General features: G+C 34.6%; 2 protein-coding genes and 1 long non-coding RNA gene across 3 annotated transcripts; all 3 read right to left on the reverse strand.

Annotated features, from left to right (window-relative positions):
- Positions 1-7,356: 7,356 nt before the first annotated feature.
- LOC113284656 lies at positions 7,357-7,783 on the reverse strand. Its single transcript, XR_003328296.1, has 3 exons — positions 7,759-7,783; positions 7,582-7,638; positions 7,357-7,433 (listed from the first exon to the last, which is right to left on the reverse strand). It is a non-coding gene; the product is annotated as an uncharacterized LOC113284656 (long non-coding RNA).
- Positions 7,784-14,941: 7,158 nt separating this feature from the next.
- LOC113280196 (uncharacterized mitochondrial protein AtMg01250-like) lies at positions 14,942-15,499 on the reverse strand. Its single transcript, XM_026528851.1, has one exon. The coding sequence runs from the start codon at positions 15,497-15,499 to the stop codon at positions 14,942-14,944; it is 558 nt and encodes a 185-aa protein (XP_026384636.1).
- Positions 15,500-20,006: 4,507 nt separating this feature from the next.
- Positions 20,007-20,700, reverse strand: LOC113278237 (wound-induced protein 1-like). Its single transcript, XM_026527132.1, has one exon. It carries the CDS (start codon positions 20,592-20,594, stop codon positions 20,133-20,135), a length of 462 nt encoding a protein of 153 aa, XP_026382917.1. The 5' UTR covers positions 20,595-20,700; the 3' UTR covers positions 20,007-20,132.

Below are 20,700 nucleotides of genomic sequence, written 5' to 3' on the forward strand. Positions count from 1 at the left end.
GATTTCATTTGTGTTCGTAGAATTATAGATTTTGGAATTGATATAGTTTGTGTTAAGGATTTTTATAGTATTTGGAATATAAATGGTGTTGGACTAATAAAAATATGAAATGGCGCGGGTTGGTCTAATTGCATCTATCTTGTGTGTGCATAGATGTTGAACAAATTCACAGCGCGGTTCAATGGTCGCATGAAGACGAACAAGAAACAAAAATTTGTAGCCGAAGAGGATTATAACTTAATCAGTACTGGTAAAATTAAGGAGGTTGATATTCCCCGGTTAGGGAGGTTTCCTATACTGCAAGATGATAAACCGCACGCTACTATGGACATCACATTTACAGGGGAGCACAAATTGAAGTATCAACATCGTGGATCTCTAGCATCGGTAATTCATCACTATCAAACTATTTCACAACACTGTCCTAGAGCTAAATATATTATTGAAAAAGCGGGATGGAAAAATTTACTGAACATACAATGTAGCGAAACCAACCATACAATGGTTGATTATATTGCTGAGCGGTTTTGGATACAACAAACACTTTTCACTTCCCATTTGTTGATATGGGATTCACCCCCCTAGATTGGCTCATGTTGACTGGACTGAGTATCGGTGATGGGCCTGATGTTCCTTATGATTCGGGGAAGTACCAATTTGAACATGTTCGTGAGCATATCTTTCCGGATATCCAAGATGTCACGTTCAGTCCAAAAGCACCGTCGTGGGTTTCAAATTCAATTACAATTATTTTAGGTCATATTTCTTCGAAGACAAGTTGGTTGCGGCTGAAAATGATATCACCCTTGCTCATAGAGTAGCAATTGCCTTTTTCATGTATGTTTTGGGATATTTTTTCTTTTCTAATGCAAAGACCTATATTGATGCTGGATGGTTAGCTGCTTTTGAAAATATTGATGTAGTATCCACGTATGACTGGGGTGGTGCCGCGTTTTCGAAATTGTATGCGGCACTCCGTTTATCTGGGAGGAGACAGAAGGCACTATGTGGTCCATTCCAAGTATTAGAGGTATTCAATTAATCTAGTATATTTGTCCTTTCATTGTTTATTGTGTTGCTAAGTTATTAAATTGGCTAATTATTTTGATGGATTAGTTTTGGGGGTATGAATATCTGGGAATATGTCGACCAGAAATCCCAGAGGCGAGTACAGAACAAAAATGGCATGTATCTTCTAAATGGAATGTACCGAAGAATACAAATGATATTTTTCATTGTAGGGATTTACTGAGTAAGCTTACTGCTGAACAAGTGACATGGCGCCCATGGGAATCATACAGAGAAGTTCTTGCATCTGATATGGGATGCACGGCTATGCGGCTATCAGACTCGAGATATATATTTTCTTACATGGGCATTGTGAGTTAATAATTAAATTTTATTAAATAATTTTTGTTAAATGCCAAGTACCTTATTTTTAATGGTTTTGTTTCTATATAACATACTTACTAAATTCTTATTCCCTTTCTAACTGTACAGCACAACATGTATCTTGGTGAAAGGTGTTGGAGGCAAAACCATTGTACTTTCGCTGTTCCTATAAGACTACACACAGTTATAGGGGATATCGGCAATATTCAAGCTGAACGCCTAAAAAGAGAAGGTTTGGTCGATGCAACAGAGATAGTGCAAATTGTTAAAGATTATGATATATATTTACAGTACTGGAGAATAGTAACCAACTACAAAGATTATGTGACTCATCCTATTTGGGAAGCCCATACATATGGGTATGTCGGTGACTTGTATACGGAACCAATTGAACAACATGCTGAACATGTACATATCCCTCCTCCACATCTATTATCCCACGTAAGTGTACTTTCGACTTTTTATTGTACGTTCGATTTTGTATTGTATATTTGTACTTATGTATTTTATTTTTTCTTCACAGCATGAAGCTTACACATTATTTCAAGAAAATGCTGATTTTAATCAACAATTTCGCGATTTTACATTAAAACAAACGAATGAGAGGATGGACGTTATTATGTCGAAAGAAACAGAAATACAAAGACTAAATAATGCGAACGTTGATTTGCAGTAACAACTATCTCTTTTCCGTATGCCGCACACTGTCCAACCTCCCCTTGGATACGGTTGCTTTTCCCAAACAATGCCACCACAAGTTTGGAGTGCTATGAATCTAGGATCACCTTCAACAATGTCCTCAGTCAATACCACTCCGAGAACGCACATTCCTCTTATGGCACCAAGATCGTCGACTTCGGATACTGATAATAAGAATGGTTAATTTGTTATGACTATTTAGATGACCTGTCTTTGGTGTTATCTTTTCTTATCTTTTTGTGTAGTCATACTAGACCTACTGATAGTTAGATGCTTATCTATTCTTTCAGCGACTAGTCATTTCAAGTCTACTCTGTTTGATGTCATTTTAGTAGTCCTCTGAAGTTTGAGCGAGTAGTCAGTGTGTATAGGATTTTCACCGTCCATTCTTATTGTATAGTCATATCAGGTCACTGACAAACACTTTATCTTTTTTGGAAATCAGTACCTCTCTTCTGTTGTCACTTTAATGCTCTTGAAAATGGGTTATAAATTAAAGACCTGATCACTCAATATATGAATAACAATACCTCTTTTCTGCTTCATATAGTAATGGAAAACTATGAGAAAACCGCTCATTATTTCTCTTCTGTTTCTTCTTCATCTTCTTCTTCTAACAGTATTTTTTATTCCTCGGATGATGATGCAATAACAATTATGCAAAATAACATGGCCGTTAGTTTGGAGTCCTTATTACAAATTCAAAATGGCCTCAAACTCGTATCAAAATACCAAGAGATCGTGAGTCAGGGGATTCACTTCTATGGAACGACTATTTTTCTCCGTACCCAAACCAACCACCCAATGTTTTTCGCAGAAGATTTAGAATGCGTCGACAATTGTTTAACCGAATAGTGGAAGGTGTTAAGAATACAAACAGATATTTTGTTCAAAATCCCGATGCTTGTGGAGTTCTAGGATTAAACCCTTTTCAAAAAGTAACAGCAGCAGTACGAATGTTAGCTTACGGATGTGCGGCAGATGCAATAGACGAGTACTTACGCATAGGAGAAACCACTGTGATGGAAGCTACTCGTAGGTTCTGTAAGACGATTGTAAATGTGTATGGGAAAGAATATTTGCGTGAACCAATGGCTGGTGATATTGAACTGTTTCTCAAGCAAAACAAAGACCAGGGATTTCTTGGGATGCTGGGTAGTCTAGATTGCATGCATTGGAAATGGGATAAATGTCCATCGGCAGAATCCGGGGCTTACACCGCGTATAAAGGGAGCGAAAGTATCGTGTTTGAGGCAGTGGTGTCGTATGACCTATGGTTTTGGTATGCTTTTTTTGGTATGCCCGGCTCTAACAACGATATTAATGTTATGAACCGTTCATATGTTTTTCGAAGTCTTGTAACAGGAAAAGCACCGCCGGTGAGCTATGAGGTGAACGGACATTCATATGATATGCCGTATTATCTAGGTGATGGCATATACCCAGAGATTCCTACTATTATTATGGCCATTAAACATCCTGTTGGTAGGAAAAAGGAAATATTTTCATCGATGCAAGAGGGTGCAAGAAAAGATGTTGAACGGGGATTTGGTGTAATTCAACAACAATTTGGAATCATCAAACAACCTGCAAGAATGTGGAATCCAGATGTGCTTGCCTATATCATGAAAACCTGTATTATCTTACATAATATGATAGTCGAGGATGAGCGTCTACCCGGTGACTGGCCACATGTTTATGAACAACGTAGCAACGCAGCACCGGTTAATATATTAAGAGGCAATAGTGACGAGTTTTCCCAAATTAGAGCTGAGCAACGCCGACGTGCAATGCGTAACAAAGATGCACATATTCGCTTGCGTGATGACTTGATCGAACATATATGGGTAGAATATGGGAATTAAAAATTGTCGTTTGTCATTTCCTTTGTATGTTAACTTTGTATAATAATAAAATAATTAACTTTGGACAAATGATTTTGTTGTACGTTCTATTATCTCTTTGTATGTAACCATCCTCAAGTTTTAATTAAGGTCGTATGTTTAAAAAAAAATAGAAATTTAATTAAAATCAACGGAAGTAAACTTAAAATCCAAAAATTACATAATAATACGGCTAATTGTTCAGATAAAAAGAAATATTAAAACATAATAATACTAATAATACTACTAATCACTAAATAGGAGAAATAAGTAAGGTTTGAACTATTCCGCCTTTGTGTTAAGATTGGTTTCTTTTATTCCGAACTATGTCCGCCCTGCGAAGTTGGAAGTACTCTTGTTGTACAGGTTCCATTTTTTCAAGATCCATCATAATGATGCGAAATTCTTCGTCTTCAGCTTGCTTGGCTATTTTTGCCGCATGTTCAACTTGTTTTGCTGCAAACTCTGCTGCTCTTTGTTCCATCTTGAATCTTGATTGTGCTTGGTAATGAGTATTGAAATTTTGTTGTTCTTTAATAATTATTCCCATCAATTCCTCTTGGTGACTGGATCTCTCTCTCCCTGTTTTCTTCAATCTTTTTGATGCTTTTTTCCCCATCTTACGGAGATATGTGTTCTCTATGTCTCCCCCATCTGTGTCGTTACAAGTCTCTCCTTGGGTTGTTGTTTGTGGTCCTTCCTCATCTTCCTCGTTATTCTCATAAGTGTCCAAATCGTGAGTCGTATCGAATACAAAAGTCGATCGCCGATTATATTTTATATTTTCTAACACAATTGGATAGCACTCTTCGTACTTAAATTTTTTCCCATCGTTGCATTCCTTGAACCGCTTGTTCACTTCTTCAAGATGTTAATGTTTTTAAAAACACCTAAGTACATGGGCGCTTATTAAATATTAGAAAATATTTATTCAAAAAATCAAGAATGCTTACCTTCTTTCCAGGACCCCATCCAGTATGATATTCACCTTCCACTTCTGCCTCTTTTGCCGAAAATAACGCCATATCTTTACTTATTCCCTGATATCGTTTTTTCCAGGAACTCCAAGACCGCTCTGGATTATTAGATAAATAAAGTTCAATATCATCCTCGATACGAGTCCACAGCGTCGCCTCTGATTGATCAGCTCCAACACTAGGATCTTGAGATATAGATAAATGAATTTTACACATTGTTACATCTTCAATTGTCGTAAAATTTGGACCTCGTGTTGTTCTTGGTGCCATTGTAAGCAAAATGCAGAAACATTTCCAAATGATTTGAAAGCAGAAATAATATTTCTTCTTATTGGTGTGATAGATAGTTTGAAGTATTAGTTGTGGGAAAATGTTACACCCATTCATGTGTATATATAGGTGTTTCCTCAGTAAATTTCCAACGTTCGAAAATGTCTTCCAAACTTTCCAACGTTCCAAATTACCCAACGTTCGATTTTCTTCAAACGTTCGATTTTATTCAACGTTCGAATTACCAACGGTATAAGAAAATTTCAAAAACAAATTTGTCTAATAACGTTTTAAAATTTTCTGAAGCTTTAAATGGGGCGGAGGTATTAAGTCCGCTCGACAACAGGCGTTAACTATACATACGCCGGGCTGGGGCGTTGATATAATCTTCGTCTCATTGGGGCGTAAAGTTTATGAACGCCCGGCGTGGGGCGTAAACTTTATCAACGTCCCATCGGGCGAACATTTCAGCAACACCTCATTCAGGCGTAAATTATATACACGCCTCTTTGTGGGGCGGTGTCTTTACGTACGTTTCACAACAGGCGTAGTTTATATGCACACCCGATGACAAACGGTGATTATACATCCGCTCCACTATATATAGTTTTGGTCTTGGTCCCAGACCAAATATGGTCCGGAATTTGGTTATGGTCCAGCTTTTAATCTTTACTCCGTCCCGCTGCGTCTCGTCCCTGGACCATAATTATAGGTTTGGTCGTCCACTGCAGTTGCTCTAAACATCCTGGAAATGATTTTATAATGTTTATTTTGGAAAAGCTTGGTAAAATACACTCCATATTTATGATAATTAACTAGAGGAAAAGTTTAAAATGTCAACAATATTCATCAAGTTTCTAAATTCAACCACATCAGCTTTACAAAATAGGAAACCATCATCGGACCCGGTAAATAAACTGTGAGAAATCACTTGACAAAGTTTGTTCATCTTAACTTTAATAGAGTTATTATTACTTTGTGCATGAATAATTATCTAGAACTATTCGGCAATGAATTTATAAGTAAATACAGTACGGAGAATGTGGGTCTCTTTGTCTAAGATCCCTAAATGGTTTAAGTAGTAAAGACTTCCAAGGCTACCATTTAGTAAAACAACATAACTTACGATAGATAGGCATTTAAAAATTAAGTCACACTGTCTTCGACTAAAACCAAATATATTAAGAATATAATTGGTATACCCCCAATCAATTTTATCAGATGCTTTCGATACTTTTAGTTTTATAGCACGATAACCATTTTTAGTATTATTAGTCTTATGTAAAACTTCATACAAAGTCATTATGTTATGAAAGCAGATTGATTTGAAGATATTATCTTATCCGACACTCTGTTTTACCCTACAAAATTTTATAAACAAGTTTAGAAAGAGCATCGCTTAAACTAATACTCTCAACCTTAGGAATTAAAGTAATGTAATACTCATTAGATCTCCACTAAATTTCCCCATTTTGGAAAAAAGTTGACTACTAGTTCGACTATTATTTAGCCATAGACCAAATTTTTTAAAAATCCTGTAGAAAATCCATTTGTGGATGAAAATCCCCAAGTTTTCAAATCCTGGAGGAAATCCATCCGTGGATGAAAATCCCCAAGGGTTCATATCAAATAATATGATTGTTTACCCAGGTCTGTTAAACGCTTGTTATTATTCAATGCATTTCCCAAAAAATAAATCTTGCACGTGTATCTATATGCCCAGGAATATATTAAACATAAATTCTAATTATATAGAAAAGGGAGAAACGACACTGATAACTTCTCTTTATTGATATAATACGAACTAAAGAACAAACACTCTACACCGCCCAACTTAACTAGCACTTTCCTCCGGGTCCTCCATATTGTAAGGTATGTCTTCGACCAAGTTCCTCCTGAAAACCATAATAATTCATGTCATAGTTTTTTTTACACCCAAGAACATATGTCATTCTTTTCTTCATTTAATATAAAGGCTCATAAGAACAAATAAATTTTGTCATTATCAGCGGTTGTATTAGCTATTTCAATCAAATGATATTTTATAGCAATAGGATTTACTTACCACATATATATGGGAATGTATTTCAACCCTATTGTCATCGTAAACAGAAGTGACTCTTAAAGGTAGATCTGGTGGATGTTGTGGATCAACTTGAACAAATCCAGGACAAAGAGTATTATAACAACGTGTCTGCTTGCCATTATCTATCTGTTAAAATTAATGAGTTGGGTTGCTTAGATAAGTATAAAACTTCATAGCATATACTAACTTAAAAACGAGAAATTATCTATTAACGAGAACACATAATTAATGAATAAGAAAAATGTTTTATATTATCATATAATTTAGAACTTACTGTCCAATATATAAAATTTCGAACATTGGTGTCATTATCATACAATATAGGATTCACCTGATAAATATGCATAAAATTGGATGTCAAATTCTGCCAAATTAAATATACATAAATGATAATATTCTCACTATGACTATCTTGCTTCTAGTTCAAACATGAAGAATTTAATTAACATACCGTCTATCCAACATGTATTCTATTGTATTCATCATTCCATCCCGATCGTAGAGAGATTTCAGCTAAACTGTATTGGTCAGGGTTTACATGTGGTTTCTATATGCTTATGTTGGCGGTATCCCCATAAAATTTTTCCCCTTTATTTTGATATACAACACCTGCAAACTGAGAAATTCTTGATGTACATTAGAGAAGGTAAAAATAAACAACTGAATTGAAATGATATATACCCTAAATCAGTGATATAATAAAGACAAGATATATGCTTACATATTCTCGTGTATTTCCAGATATGAGTTCATTTGATGATGACAAATATTTAGCTCTAATTAAATCTTCTTTTAGTGTCCTCCGTATGGGTACTGTTCCTATTGGACATGTGTCTACCTTAGTTGGAAAAATTGATGTTTCACCACTACCTCTTTTTGACTCCAGATTGTGTTTCATCTAGAAAAATAACCTTTAATTCACTTATGAAATAAAAATTAACCACCTTATATCACATTGCACATTAGGAAGATAAATATAAAAATGTAAAATATATGCTAATTGAGATACTAAACAAACCTAAATTTTATGGTTCTTCAGTAATGGATGATCAAACGTTGGTTGTTTGTAAAAGTCGATACAATCGTAGATATCACCCCATGATGACTATACATCAAAACAACAAACAATAATTAAATATGTTTTCAATACAACAAGTAATTGTTAAGTTGGCATGCATCACGATTTTATTTTAGATCTTACATAAATTGTCTTAACAGGAGGTTTATTGAGTATCTTGAGTCGTTCTTCATACTCTAACTCTTCTTCCTTTGATGTGATTTATATTCCATCAACTTCAAGGTTTTCCAAATTCAGAATAAAAACAATGACTACAAAGACCAAACCAACAATATAATAACCCATAGATGATTTCCACAACTATTAGCTTACTAGTACTGAGCAATAATTATATAAAACTGAAGCCTACTTAAACAATTTGCACTATTTGTTGTAATAAATGTAAGACAGTTAAGTCGATCGTTGTTGACATGGTTGCTAATGGGGGTACTATATTGCTTGGAATTATTAACAACCTTAAGGTAATAGATGTATTATCTTATCCGGATTTTGGCACACCCCTAAGCAAATCGATACCGCCTATTAGCAACATTTTTCGTATATACATGACTTAGATTTTATCATTAATTACCAAATATAATGTAGATTTTTATTTGGTCGATCTTGATAAATTCCATAGTAATGACAAAAAACTACGTAAAGTATATCTAATGAGATTCCATTTTCTTATGACAAATATCTTTGTACTAGAGACTAGTTAAACCTTTAGATAGTTCTTTTAATAAATTTAAGACATCTAATTAGATCTACAATTATTAATGCGCCTTAGATTTTCCCATTAGTAACCAAATCTAATGTGGATTCTCCATTCAATATCATCAATGCTTGGTTGACTGAGATTATTTTGTGGATAAACTCGTGTGAAAAAAGAACGAAGCCCATTTTAAATCTTTTGTCCCACTAATATCAAGGTTTCCTTACGCACCATTTGATTTTCACACAAAATCATCCTCGAAACAGTATCTGGTTAGAGTTATCGAGTTTGACAAATGTCACAATGATGACAAAAAAAAGAATAAAAAATGGTACATAATTCAATGACCTTTTCTTCGGCCACAATAATGTGAAGTAATTTCGAATACTGATAATAGGAGATAACAATTTGCTTGGGGGAGTGGAATTTGTACAAGATACACCTTTGGATATTGGTACACCCTAAACAAATTGAATAACCAGTACAACGCATGTTAAGGTTCACTACTTTTACTTATAAACATAAGCACACAATAAAAAATAGATTAATACGACCTATAACAAGGTAAACACACAAAATTTTACTTCATTTTTAATATTAATAAATTGTTACTTTTTTCACGTACATTATTACGGAAAAATAAAATCAAACAACAATTGTACTTTAATCACACCAAGAGCACACTTAATGATGTTTGATTAAAAAAGAGAAATATATTAAACAAAGGAGAATGTACAAGAACTTTTTTTATTGTGTTGGTAGCTAATAACTCGTATAGGGCTATGTTGTCGCAATCGCAAGCCCAAGGTTTGTTTCAACTATTTAAAGATAAAGAAAACTTATAATTATGAAAAATGTATCTCATTTTTGCAGCGGGCATGAGTAATTCAAGTGTAGTTTTTTTCCAGTCCAAGCTTATCAAGCAATCATAAGCTTGCATCAGTACCCAAATTTATAATAATCTTGAAAGTGTGCATGCTTTTCTTCAAAGATATGGCCCTAGTGTACCTGGTTGAGTTTCGGAAAAGAGGTTTACTACATGTCCATATTTTGATCATTTTGGAAGCTAAAGACAAGTTACAAGGTTCGGGTGATTTTGATCATATAGTTAGGGAATAATTCCCTAATCCAGGTAAATATCGAGCCCGATATAACTGTGTGAAGAGATGGATGAGTCATGGTTTGTGTGTCAACAAGCAAATAAAGAATAGAAAGTGTAAGATAAGATTTATTAAACAGTTTTCCCAATATATTGTACAATGCGAAGACGATAATAGAAGTACTATACAAATTAGTAGAAATTTTATCGCAAATAACAGATTTGTTATGCCTTATAACCCGTGGTTATCACTGAATTACAATTGCCACATCAACTGTAGAAAGTTGTAGTAGTGTAAAGAGTGCAAAGTATCTTTACGAATATGTGTGCAAGGACTTTTATGTTTCTTTTCAAGTGAAAATATAATCAAATATTTAATGACGAGCTAAATAATTATATATTCCAATTCAAGATGGGTTTGTGCTCACGGGGTAATGTGGATGATCTTTAAGGGTTATGCTTTGGTAGAGACATTACACATACATCTTCTCAACTAACAAAGTATCAGGTTATATGATCACCAAACATATTTAATAACAACTCTGATAGAGTTCTTTGTGACAAATGCTTACGATCCTAGAGCAAGGGAGTTTATATACCGTGAATTTCAATAATGTTATTGTCGTATAAAACAAACAAATAATGAAAAAGAAGACAAAGTATACAGAGGTCTATAACGAAGGTTCATACAGTACCTTAATCTTTAAGGGAGGTATGGTTTTTAAGGCGCATTCTGAATCACGTATTAGATGTCTGATATCTTTTGATGATCAATTTATTTGATGCAGGCGCATATTCAAGAATGCAGTCGCATATTCAAGTAAGATGCCGAAAAGCTAGGACTTTTAGAGAGTGATCAGAGTGTGAGAGAATTATGGATGAATTTGTCAACAACATGGTCGAAGATTACTCGAGTTCAAGCAATACATGATCTACATTCTTATCAGACCGTCTTCTTCATGAGTTGAATCTTATACTTAAGTTGTACGACAAAGATATATATATATATCCAAGTATGACCTTAAGACGATTGTAGGCACATTGGATGATGACTTCGATATTTCAGGTTTTCTTCAAAAAGAGTTATCAATTCCTAATCTGAGGAGGACTTACCGGTTCTCCACAAGTTTAATGAAGACTATTCTAGGGCATATGTTACCATCGTGGGAGAAATTGATTACAAGTAAAGTAAATTTTTCTTGAATATGTATTCAGCGATGGTCAATTTGACGTTGTCTCTCAAAAGAAGTGAGAAGTAAACACACGAAAAATATTAGTGACTAACGGCAGTGTTGAAAAAAAAAGGAATGTACACGAAATATATTGTGTATATATAAGGAAATCTTTCTGTCTCAGAAAAATAAGAGTTACCATACATATATATTATGTAAAAAAATATATATGAATACACATTCTTGATGTATAAGGATATTTATGATTGAAAATTATTAAATGGAAAATTTGATTTTAAATTGGAATTACTTTTTGTAGTTACTAGCTTGAAATGGGTTGTGAGCACTTGGTGTTGATAGTTGACTTTGACCATTGACCAATAGCTGACATTGACTATTTGGTTGCTTTCGCGAAAATAAAAATCACGAAACGAAAAACTTAAATTTATTCGGAGCAAAATGATATGTCCATCGTGCGTGCCTTTTGACTAGCTAGTGGTACATGATTCAAAGACCTTTTCTTTGGTTACAATGTGAATTAATCTTAAATGTTACTAATGGGAGATTCAAATTTTCTTAGGGGCGTGGAATCCATGCAATACGCACCTTTGGACATTGTTACATCACAACTAAATATTTTATCCATGGGAACTCATGTTAATTTTCACTATTTTTATTGATAAACATAAGCATACAACACCAAATTGATGAATACGAGAGGTAAACACACAAGATTTTGTTTGTTTTTAATCTTAATAAACCGTTACTCTTATTATAAAAATTATTATAGAAAGATAAAATGAGACAAAAATTATACATTAATCACACTAAGACCACCTAATGATTTTTGATCAAAAAATAAAAGAATGTACAAGAACTGTCAAAACTTACAATTATGCAGATAATGTATCCAACTTTGAAGAAGAAAGAGTAACATACCTCCTTAACACAATGCTTTAACAGGTCTAGTATCTCACTAACTTTGGAGAATCTTATATATCTTGAAGCATTAGAACTATCGCATGATGAATCGACATGAGAGATCCCTATTTAATTGACATGCTTATCTTCTGTTTCAGTATGCAACACCTCCTTTTTAGCTTGCTAAAGGTGAAATTACCAGTAGGCAATCAACTTCAAACTTTCCCACCAAGTCCCTTTGAATCGAAGGAAATTCCGGGTTATGTGGTTCTAGTTAAAGTATGCGAGCGTCCAACTCAAAACCAATTGGCAATGAGTGAAATGACGCTTCCCTATTATATTTAGTGTTTATTAAGGGGATCTTATCAATGTGATACTACTATCCTTCGCACGCCCTCTCATGTATAGAGCACTCTCTCTAGCACGTGGAATTCTCCATATGGGTAGCCGTTGAGTTTATTTGTGTATATGCCTAGCTCTAATACCAAGTTTAAGTTTGCGGGCATCCAACTCGAAACTAACTGGAAATGAATGGAGTGGCCCTTCCATGTTATATTTAGTGTTTATTAAGGGGATATATCTTATGAATGTGGGACTATTATCCTTCACAGTTCTCCGTTGACTAAAAACTGCAACAACAGTATTGCACAGTCCCTGTAGAATGATATAAGTTCTGAGAATAAGTTTGATTGGGTATTACTGACTTTTAAGCTTCATGAACCTAACTAACCTCGAAAACTGGATTTCAAGGTTAGGTCTAAACTGCAGGATCTTAAACTTCTTATATGGTACGGGACTAATAATCTCAGCACGCCTTCTCACGTGTAGCCTCATTGGGTCTAACACGTGGATATTAAATCGGGTGACACGGAGTAAAGGTACGGGTAAAATGACTTGCCTAAATAATCTACTTTACTCTGATATCAGTTTAAGTTCCATAGGCATAACCAACCTCTAAAACCAGCTTGCGAGGTTAGGAAAGCCTAAGGTTCATAAACTTCAGGATCTTGAACTTTTCATTTTTTTTGGGACTAATGATCTCAACACTGACTTTTTTGGGAGTTCTAGTAGGTGCTGAAATGGTTAATAGACCTTAATTGAAAATGAGATCATGAACATCCGAACAAATGCTTGGACATTACATTGTTAAGATGTTGGAATGTGTGAAGAGGTAACAAATTAATTGGAAATAAAATCAGAAATAGAAAATGATTTTACCTCTCGTAATTTACTAGATTTTTTTTTGATCTGTAAAGATGAAAATATTGATCAAAAAGAGAGAGTGTACAAAAGGGCTTGTACCACCCTCAAGGAAAACAATAAAAAAAAGAAAGAAAAGAGGAAGACTAAAGAAGTAACAAACTACTTCAAAAGTCACAGATAATCAAATACATTTTGGGACAACTAGCTAAAACATCTTGAAAACTTGTAGAATCAAGATTTTTAAAAACCAGATACCATAAGAAAATAGTGTACTTGATTTCATGGGGCATAGTAGTTTCAGTGCTTGACTTATTCTGGAAAACCCTCTCATTTCTTTCCTTCCAAATGCACCAGATGATTGAAATTGGAATCATATGCCAAATTTCAATTTGTTGAGGATAAGGCAGTTAAATATCCCAGGACATTAACATGTTAAATAATTCTTCAGGAATTGCAAAGCTCCACTTCAATTTGTCCTTAAAATAACTCCAAATTCTTCCTGCAAATTCACAATGAGTAAAAAGATACCTAACTGATTCATGCTGAGTGCAGAAAACACAAGATTGTGAAACATTGTTTCCTCTCCTTCTTAACATATCTCTGGTAGGTAAGCTATCATGAGCCAAAGTCCACAGAAAGAAGCCAACTTTTGGAGGCAGTCTTTGCTCCCAAATGAACTTGAAAATGTGTTGTTTTCTTGATCTGAAGGAGTGACTGTTAGAGCATCATAAGTTGATCTGACTTAAAACTTCCCCTTACTGCCAATAGACCAATAAATTTCATCTAGAGATGCATTGTTTAAAACCACCAAACTCAAACATCTCTGAATAGAAGTAAGTTCATTTTTGGCAAAAGAATTTAGTCTTCTAGGAACTAATAAATTCCAGGTATATGTATATGCATTGTACACTTCAGCTACTTTGTACTCCTTTGATTTTGAAACTGTGAACAAATGAGGATATTTAGTGCTTAAAGGAACATCATCTAGCCAGACATCGTTCCAAAAACTGATATTACTACCAGAGTTCACTTTGAAACGAATATGACTTTTAAGAATAAAAATGCATTTCATTATACACTTCCAAATTTAAAGAAACCTGCCATAAGTGATTTTAGGGATTTTAGAGAACCAACCATAGAAATCAATCCCATATTATTCTACAATGATATTCTTCCACAAAACAGCATCCTTAGTTGCAAACCTCCAAAGCCATTTAGTAAGCAGTCCATTATTCTTTTTTTTTTTGAGACTCTTAATACCAAGACCACCAAACTTTTTCCTCTTTTGAAGTGTTGGCTATTTAACTAGATGCATCTTCTTATTTCCCTTATTGTCATTCCATAGAAAATCCCTTATTATTTTCTCTAAAGTTTTAGCAACTGAAGATGGAATAACAAAAAGGGACATATAGCAGACAGGAAGACTTTCCAATACACTATTTATGAGAGTGATCTTACCTGCTCTGCTTAGAATGGTCTTTTTCCAACCTGCCAACTTTTTAAGCTCTCAATGACTTTATCCCATTTTAGATATCCTCCACTTTTGTCACCTAAAGGTAGACCCAAGTAAGTGGTAGGTAACACGCCAGTATAACACCCCAAAAATGAAGAGAACTGCTCAATGTCTCCATCATAGCCTACACCATAAATTGCACTTTTTGCAAAATTAATCTTTAAACCTGTTAACTGCTCAAAAGATAAAATAAGAAGTCTTAAGTTCTTAATTTGATCCATGTCAGCATCTAGAAAGATGAGAGTGTCGTCTGCAAATTGCATATGACTCACAGAAGTACCATTAGCAGCCACTTGAAATCCAGATATCAAACCTTGTTCTTGAGCTTGTTTTATCATATAAGATAGAGCTTCCCCAACAAGAAGAAATAAGAAAGGAGATAAATGATCTCCTTGTCTAATTCCTTTCTTCGATTTGAAATAACAAGTTGAAGAGCCATTTACCAAAATTGAAAATCTAACCAGCTCCACACAACACTTCATCCAAGACCTCCACTTATCACCAAAGCCCATTCTAGCAATTTACTAGATTTTATCCGCTCAAATATATGAATAAATAAATAGATGTTATCAATTATGGTAGCCAAATCTTTGTTGGAAGTTAAATCAAGATATGATGAAGTTTGGCGTTGGATCAACAAGTATTGTTGACACAGTCTGAAGAAGAGTATGGATCAACTGCTGCATTTGATGCAGTCAAGTTGGATCAACAGGAACAGTTGACACAACATAGTCACGTTATGAAAGTTGAATTTACTTGAGAAGCAAGGTGTTTGAGTTCTAGAGAGTTCTAGAAAAGTTCTATTTAGAGTTTGGTTTATGTTAGGAAAGTGTCTTTGTTTAAAGTTTTATCTTTGTTTGGAAAGTTTGCTTTGAGTGATCGTCAAGTTTCTGAAACTATAAGTAGGTTGTTGATCCATGAGAATTGTACAACGAATTAATTATCAATGTAATCGTTTATTGCTTCCGCGTTTGTGCTATCCTCTCTCTTGCTCGATCCTACAATCTTCATAGTTCACGTCACTATAGACTCCAAGAATGGGCCCAGAAATGTCACTTGTGTAGGACTGTAACATTGTTAGTTGTCAATACCGTCTGAGATTGCAACAATTTTTTTTTAACCGATAATTTTATAAATAACTTGGATTTAGCTATAAAAAGCTAGATAAATAGACAATTAAAATATAAATTAATTATCAAAACCTATTAACAAAAGGTGATTGGTAAAAGGAATTTAATGTTTATGAAAGAAAAGGGAGAAAACAAATATAGTGAAAAAAATCATATTTCAAGGAAAATATTAGTTTTGATTCACTCATGCACAGTCTAAAAGCTATCTGGGCTAAAATCTGCATGGCTAACTATAACTATCCGTGGGCTGGATGTGGATTTTGAGAAAAAATTCGTAAATAAAAACTGTTGGGCCAAAATTAGGAAGGGGCTATAACTTGAAACCTGTTTTGAGGCATACTAAATAATGTCAAAATAGGGTCACCAAATAAAAAATAACATCACCCCTTATCCACCCTTTTTGATAATGGCATAACTATCCTTACATAATTGGTGTTAATGATTATGATTAGATTTGATTAGCTATGAATTTTAAGGATTGATTAAAAATTATATTATTAGTGGTGAATTAGTAGATAAATCAAATTTATGTGAGAGAGTTGGGATTCTTGAGAGGAAGAAGAAGAAGTGAAAAAAACTTGGGTTTTGAATTTTGAAATTTTAATGATTAGAAGTGACCAAAATGTGTGATTCAAATCATAGGTAGACTTTTATACGAGGTTTAATTTCTTTTTATAAGTTGAATCTGTCAAAAAATTTAATTTTTAAAACCCAGATCTACTGTCCAGATGAACAGTTCGGCTGAAACTGAAGTTCGGCTGAAAAGTTATCAGCCGAACCTTGGTATATTTTCAAAAAACTGAGGTTCGGCTGGAAAGTTATCAGCCGAACCTAGGTATATTTTCAAAAAACTGAGGTTCGGCTGAAAAGTTATCAGCCGAACTTCACTCTGTAACTGACGAATTTTGGTTCGGCTGATTCGAACAAAATCTAGCAAAGTCGCATTAGCCGAACATAGTGTTTCTCTAAAGCATACACTAGGTTCGGCTCAAAATTGATACTCCAAGATCAGCCGAACTGATCTTCTGAAAATCCTAATTTCATCTTTGAAATCATATTCTATCGATCAAACAAAATAAAATCAATCAAAAACAAGATGGGTTTGTTACACATACATTCTAAAATACATATAAGAGCAATTGAGATTTGTATTTCGCACTCCAACATCGCTCACTTCGATTCGTGTTTGCTTTGCTTGATCAATTTCTTGATTGAATTTGAGTCCAAGATGTTTGAGTTTAAAGTTTATTTTGATTTTTGATTTTAGGTTTTTGATGATAAGGGCACTCTGATAATTTAAATTGTTTAAGGATATATAGGTAATTGCAGTACCTTTAGACACCCCTTATAAACCCACCCCAGATAGTATAATGAATGAGTATGCCTCAAAAAAAATGAGTATGCCTCAAAACAGGTTTCTATAACTTGGGTTATCCCCTTATTAGGTCCGTCCCTGGTTGACTCTAGTAGGGAAGGATGGTGAAGTCCTAAGTGATACTGTCGTTAGTAATAGAGCTGCACATGGGGCGGTTGGTTCGGGTTTCATCGAAAACCTACTACCAACCCGCTAATACCTCGGTTTACAACTTAAAGCCTACCCTGCCCGACTTATTTTCGATTCGCCTTTAAACCCATCCCGATACGGATAGATCGATTTAGGGTTTCGAAATGGCCCGGTTGAGGTTCTAGCAAAAAAAGATTAAAAAATGTACACGCCATATGTTTCCTGGAAAGACTACTTACGGTATCTCATACCAGTTTTTCACCAATAATGTCTATAGTTGTACCCTACATACATTCAACGATCAATCATACACCCATACACATGTTTTAGATTACAGGGTATGGAAAGTTCGGGGGCTAGGATTAATTTTTCGTCAACGACTGTAATTATCGGTTTATTACAGGCGGGTTCGGTCGATTTTAACATCAAACCATAAATCCAACCATCTATATCGGGATTTTAGATTTATATCCGTATACTAAGCCGCTACGAGTAGGTTCGGTTTAGAAACCCACAGTTTCATCGAATGCGGGCAGGTTCGGTTTGATGGGTTGGGTATTGTACAACTCTAGTCAGCAATCGAAATATATCGACGTTGTGATTTTCCGATGGAAGCTTCATTTCAACTAAACAAAAAAAAAAAAATTGTACTCCGTAGTCCGTATCATTTTATGAAATTGGAGCACGAAAGGTATTTCGGAAAGTGAAAATGAAACCCAAGGATGGATGTTGTTAAACTAGAACCTGCTTATACCATGATAGCATTAGCGAATTGGTGCATACAATTTCACTAGGCGAGACGAGAGTAACCAACTACTATTTATACAGAAGACTCGGCTAATCTGATAGATACCTACAGGTGCATGCATCTTGCACACACTAACATATTGGAAGGTTTTTCTTAACATTAACAGCGGTTGATCTGGCTTTAAGGCACTTATGGAGGATTTTTGCAGACCAACCCTTCGGAACTATATTCGCAAGTTCAAACGCGTCAGAGAGTTATTGGCTTCAAGATATTATCATCTTTTTGATTCATAAATGAAATTTATTTAAGCTGTTTGTAGACTCGATCCCTACTTACCCAGCAATTGATATCAGGAGGGAACGCATCATAGAAAACAAAACTAGCACAACTAGTTCTAGCCTTTTCTTGCAATACCATGTGCAACACCATTCTTGACTTCAAGATATTATGAACCTTTATAACAATGTTATTTATTGATTTCAAAGTTTTATCGGCTGATTTTCTAAGTTAGTCCTTTTAATGAATTTCTAATTTACAAAAAAAAAAAAGCAAAAACAAAATACACCGACAAGCTGATTGGTACCCGCATTAAATAGCAGCCATGGAAAAAATTTGTGTAAAGAAGGAGCACAGAGTATGTTCTTTACTTGAAATCAGATTAGACTATGTGGAGTTGTGGACTAAACGTTAGTATACACATATTCCTTGGTATATGCCCTGTAATTGAGATGATAATAGAAGCATACAATTTATCCCATTCCCTCTGAAAACAGCCATGCAAATTACAAACAGAATAGAACAAAATACTTCCTTCGAAGAGTCTCATAATAGTTCCAACTAAATTGTACATTATTCCTTTTAATTTTCATGGGAAAATCACAATCAACAATTTAGTACATGTGGGGATCATAAATTGGCACAAATATATTCCAAACACGAGACTATATGCCCTGGTTGCAATAGATTCGATGGGAATAGATCCACACACTTTGTTTATTCTCTTCCCCATTTGAAATAGCCCATCGACAACAGAACAAAACAGAATAGAACAACATGCTTGCCCTCAACTCAAGTGATTAGGAAAGTCATTCTCATTATCTCTGATTTCAGTAACATCTTTCTTGAAACTTTTTGTTGAAAGCCAACCCAGACAATGAAAAGTTACTAACACAGTTGATCAGAATTATTTTTCCTTGATTTTGGTAATGTTTATGGAATTTCTCGTTCATTCGGTAATATTTATGGAAATTAACAAAGCCAAATCGAACTATTAGCAAACGAAAAGAAATGATTGATTAGTCAAATCTAGTTGCATGCACGGACGAGGCATGATTTATCCCCATGCCCCCATTAGAAAACACCCCCATTAAATATTTTTCCGACAACCATTTGTTTTTTACGGCTCAAAAGAAATGGCATATTCATCGCCAACTTCACTGTCTAAAGAAATATCCATTGGTTTATACAAAATTAGCAGCCATTAAAAAGAGATAATGTTTTCGTACTACGCCTTGGACATCATCAATATTCATTGATTGAGTCATTTTGCCATCCAATAGTACGACCAAACGGTATGTTGAGTTGAATCGGTTGGTTCTCATGTTGGTTTATGACGTGCTTAAATGGAAATTACCGACTAAAACAACAATAATTAATGCAAACAAACCATTTCGTTGATTAAATTTATAAAACCCAACTTCTTACACAAAATTACAATTAGTAACTAATGATGATGATGATCTACATGATTATCATGCATGGCATCAAATGGCTAACACGAGACCGGGTAACGAACGTTTAAGATGCTCTTGAGGTTCACTTTGCCAAACTGTTGGCCTGATCTGCTTAATCTCCCATATAGAACCTATTCTTAAATCTCTAATGGTGATCCATGTATTGAAATACTCTCTGAATTGAGTAATCAAACCATCTTGAGCATTCACTGTCCAAACATGTACCCAGTAAGCTTCATTACCTTCCCAACCTTCCACAATTACGCGGCCATCGATGACCGTTATACTTCTCGGCTTGAACTTGAATTCCAAATCCATTGATTCTCCCGTGAGCATTCTCATCATATGTTGACAACCAGGAGGTCCATGAAACCACCATTCTAAATCTGCAGCCAACAGTTTTGCAACAGTTTCCGTATCTCCATGTTTCAGCGAATCGTAAAGCATTTCCACGCTTTTTCTTACGTGTGATTCTGGCTCCGAAATTGCCATTAGAGAAGAGAAATGAAAGAAAATTATGCACCTAGTTAAGTTGATTGAAGTTTTGAACTTCGAAATGAATATAACAGTGTGGTTGTGTTTGTAATTGTATGAGCAA

This window comes from Papaver somniferum, chromosome 5, assembly GCF_003573695.1.
Source record: "Papaver somniferum cultivar HN1 chromosome 5, ASM357369v1, whole genome shotgun sequence".
NCBI classification, from domain to species: domain Eukaryota; kingdom Viridiplantae; phylum Streptophyta; class Magnoliopsida; order Ranunculales; family Papaveraceae; genus Papaver; species Papaver somniferum.

Excerpts from the sequence above, each read along its gene's own strand:
- LOC113278237 (XM_026527132.1), bottom strand. The coding sequence starts at position 20,594 with ATGGCAATTTCGGAGCCAGAATCACACGTAAGAAAAAGCGTGGAAATG.
- LOC113280196 (XM_026528851.1), bottom strand. The coding sequence starts at position 15,499 with ATGGGCTTTGGTGATAAGTGGAGGTCTTGGATGAAGTGTTGTGTGGAG.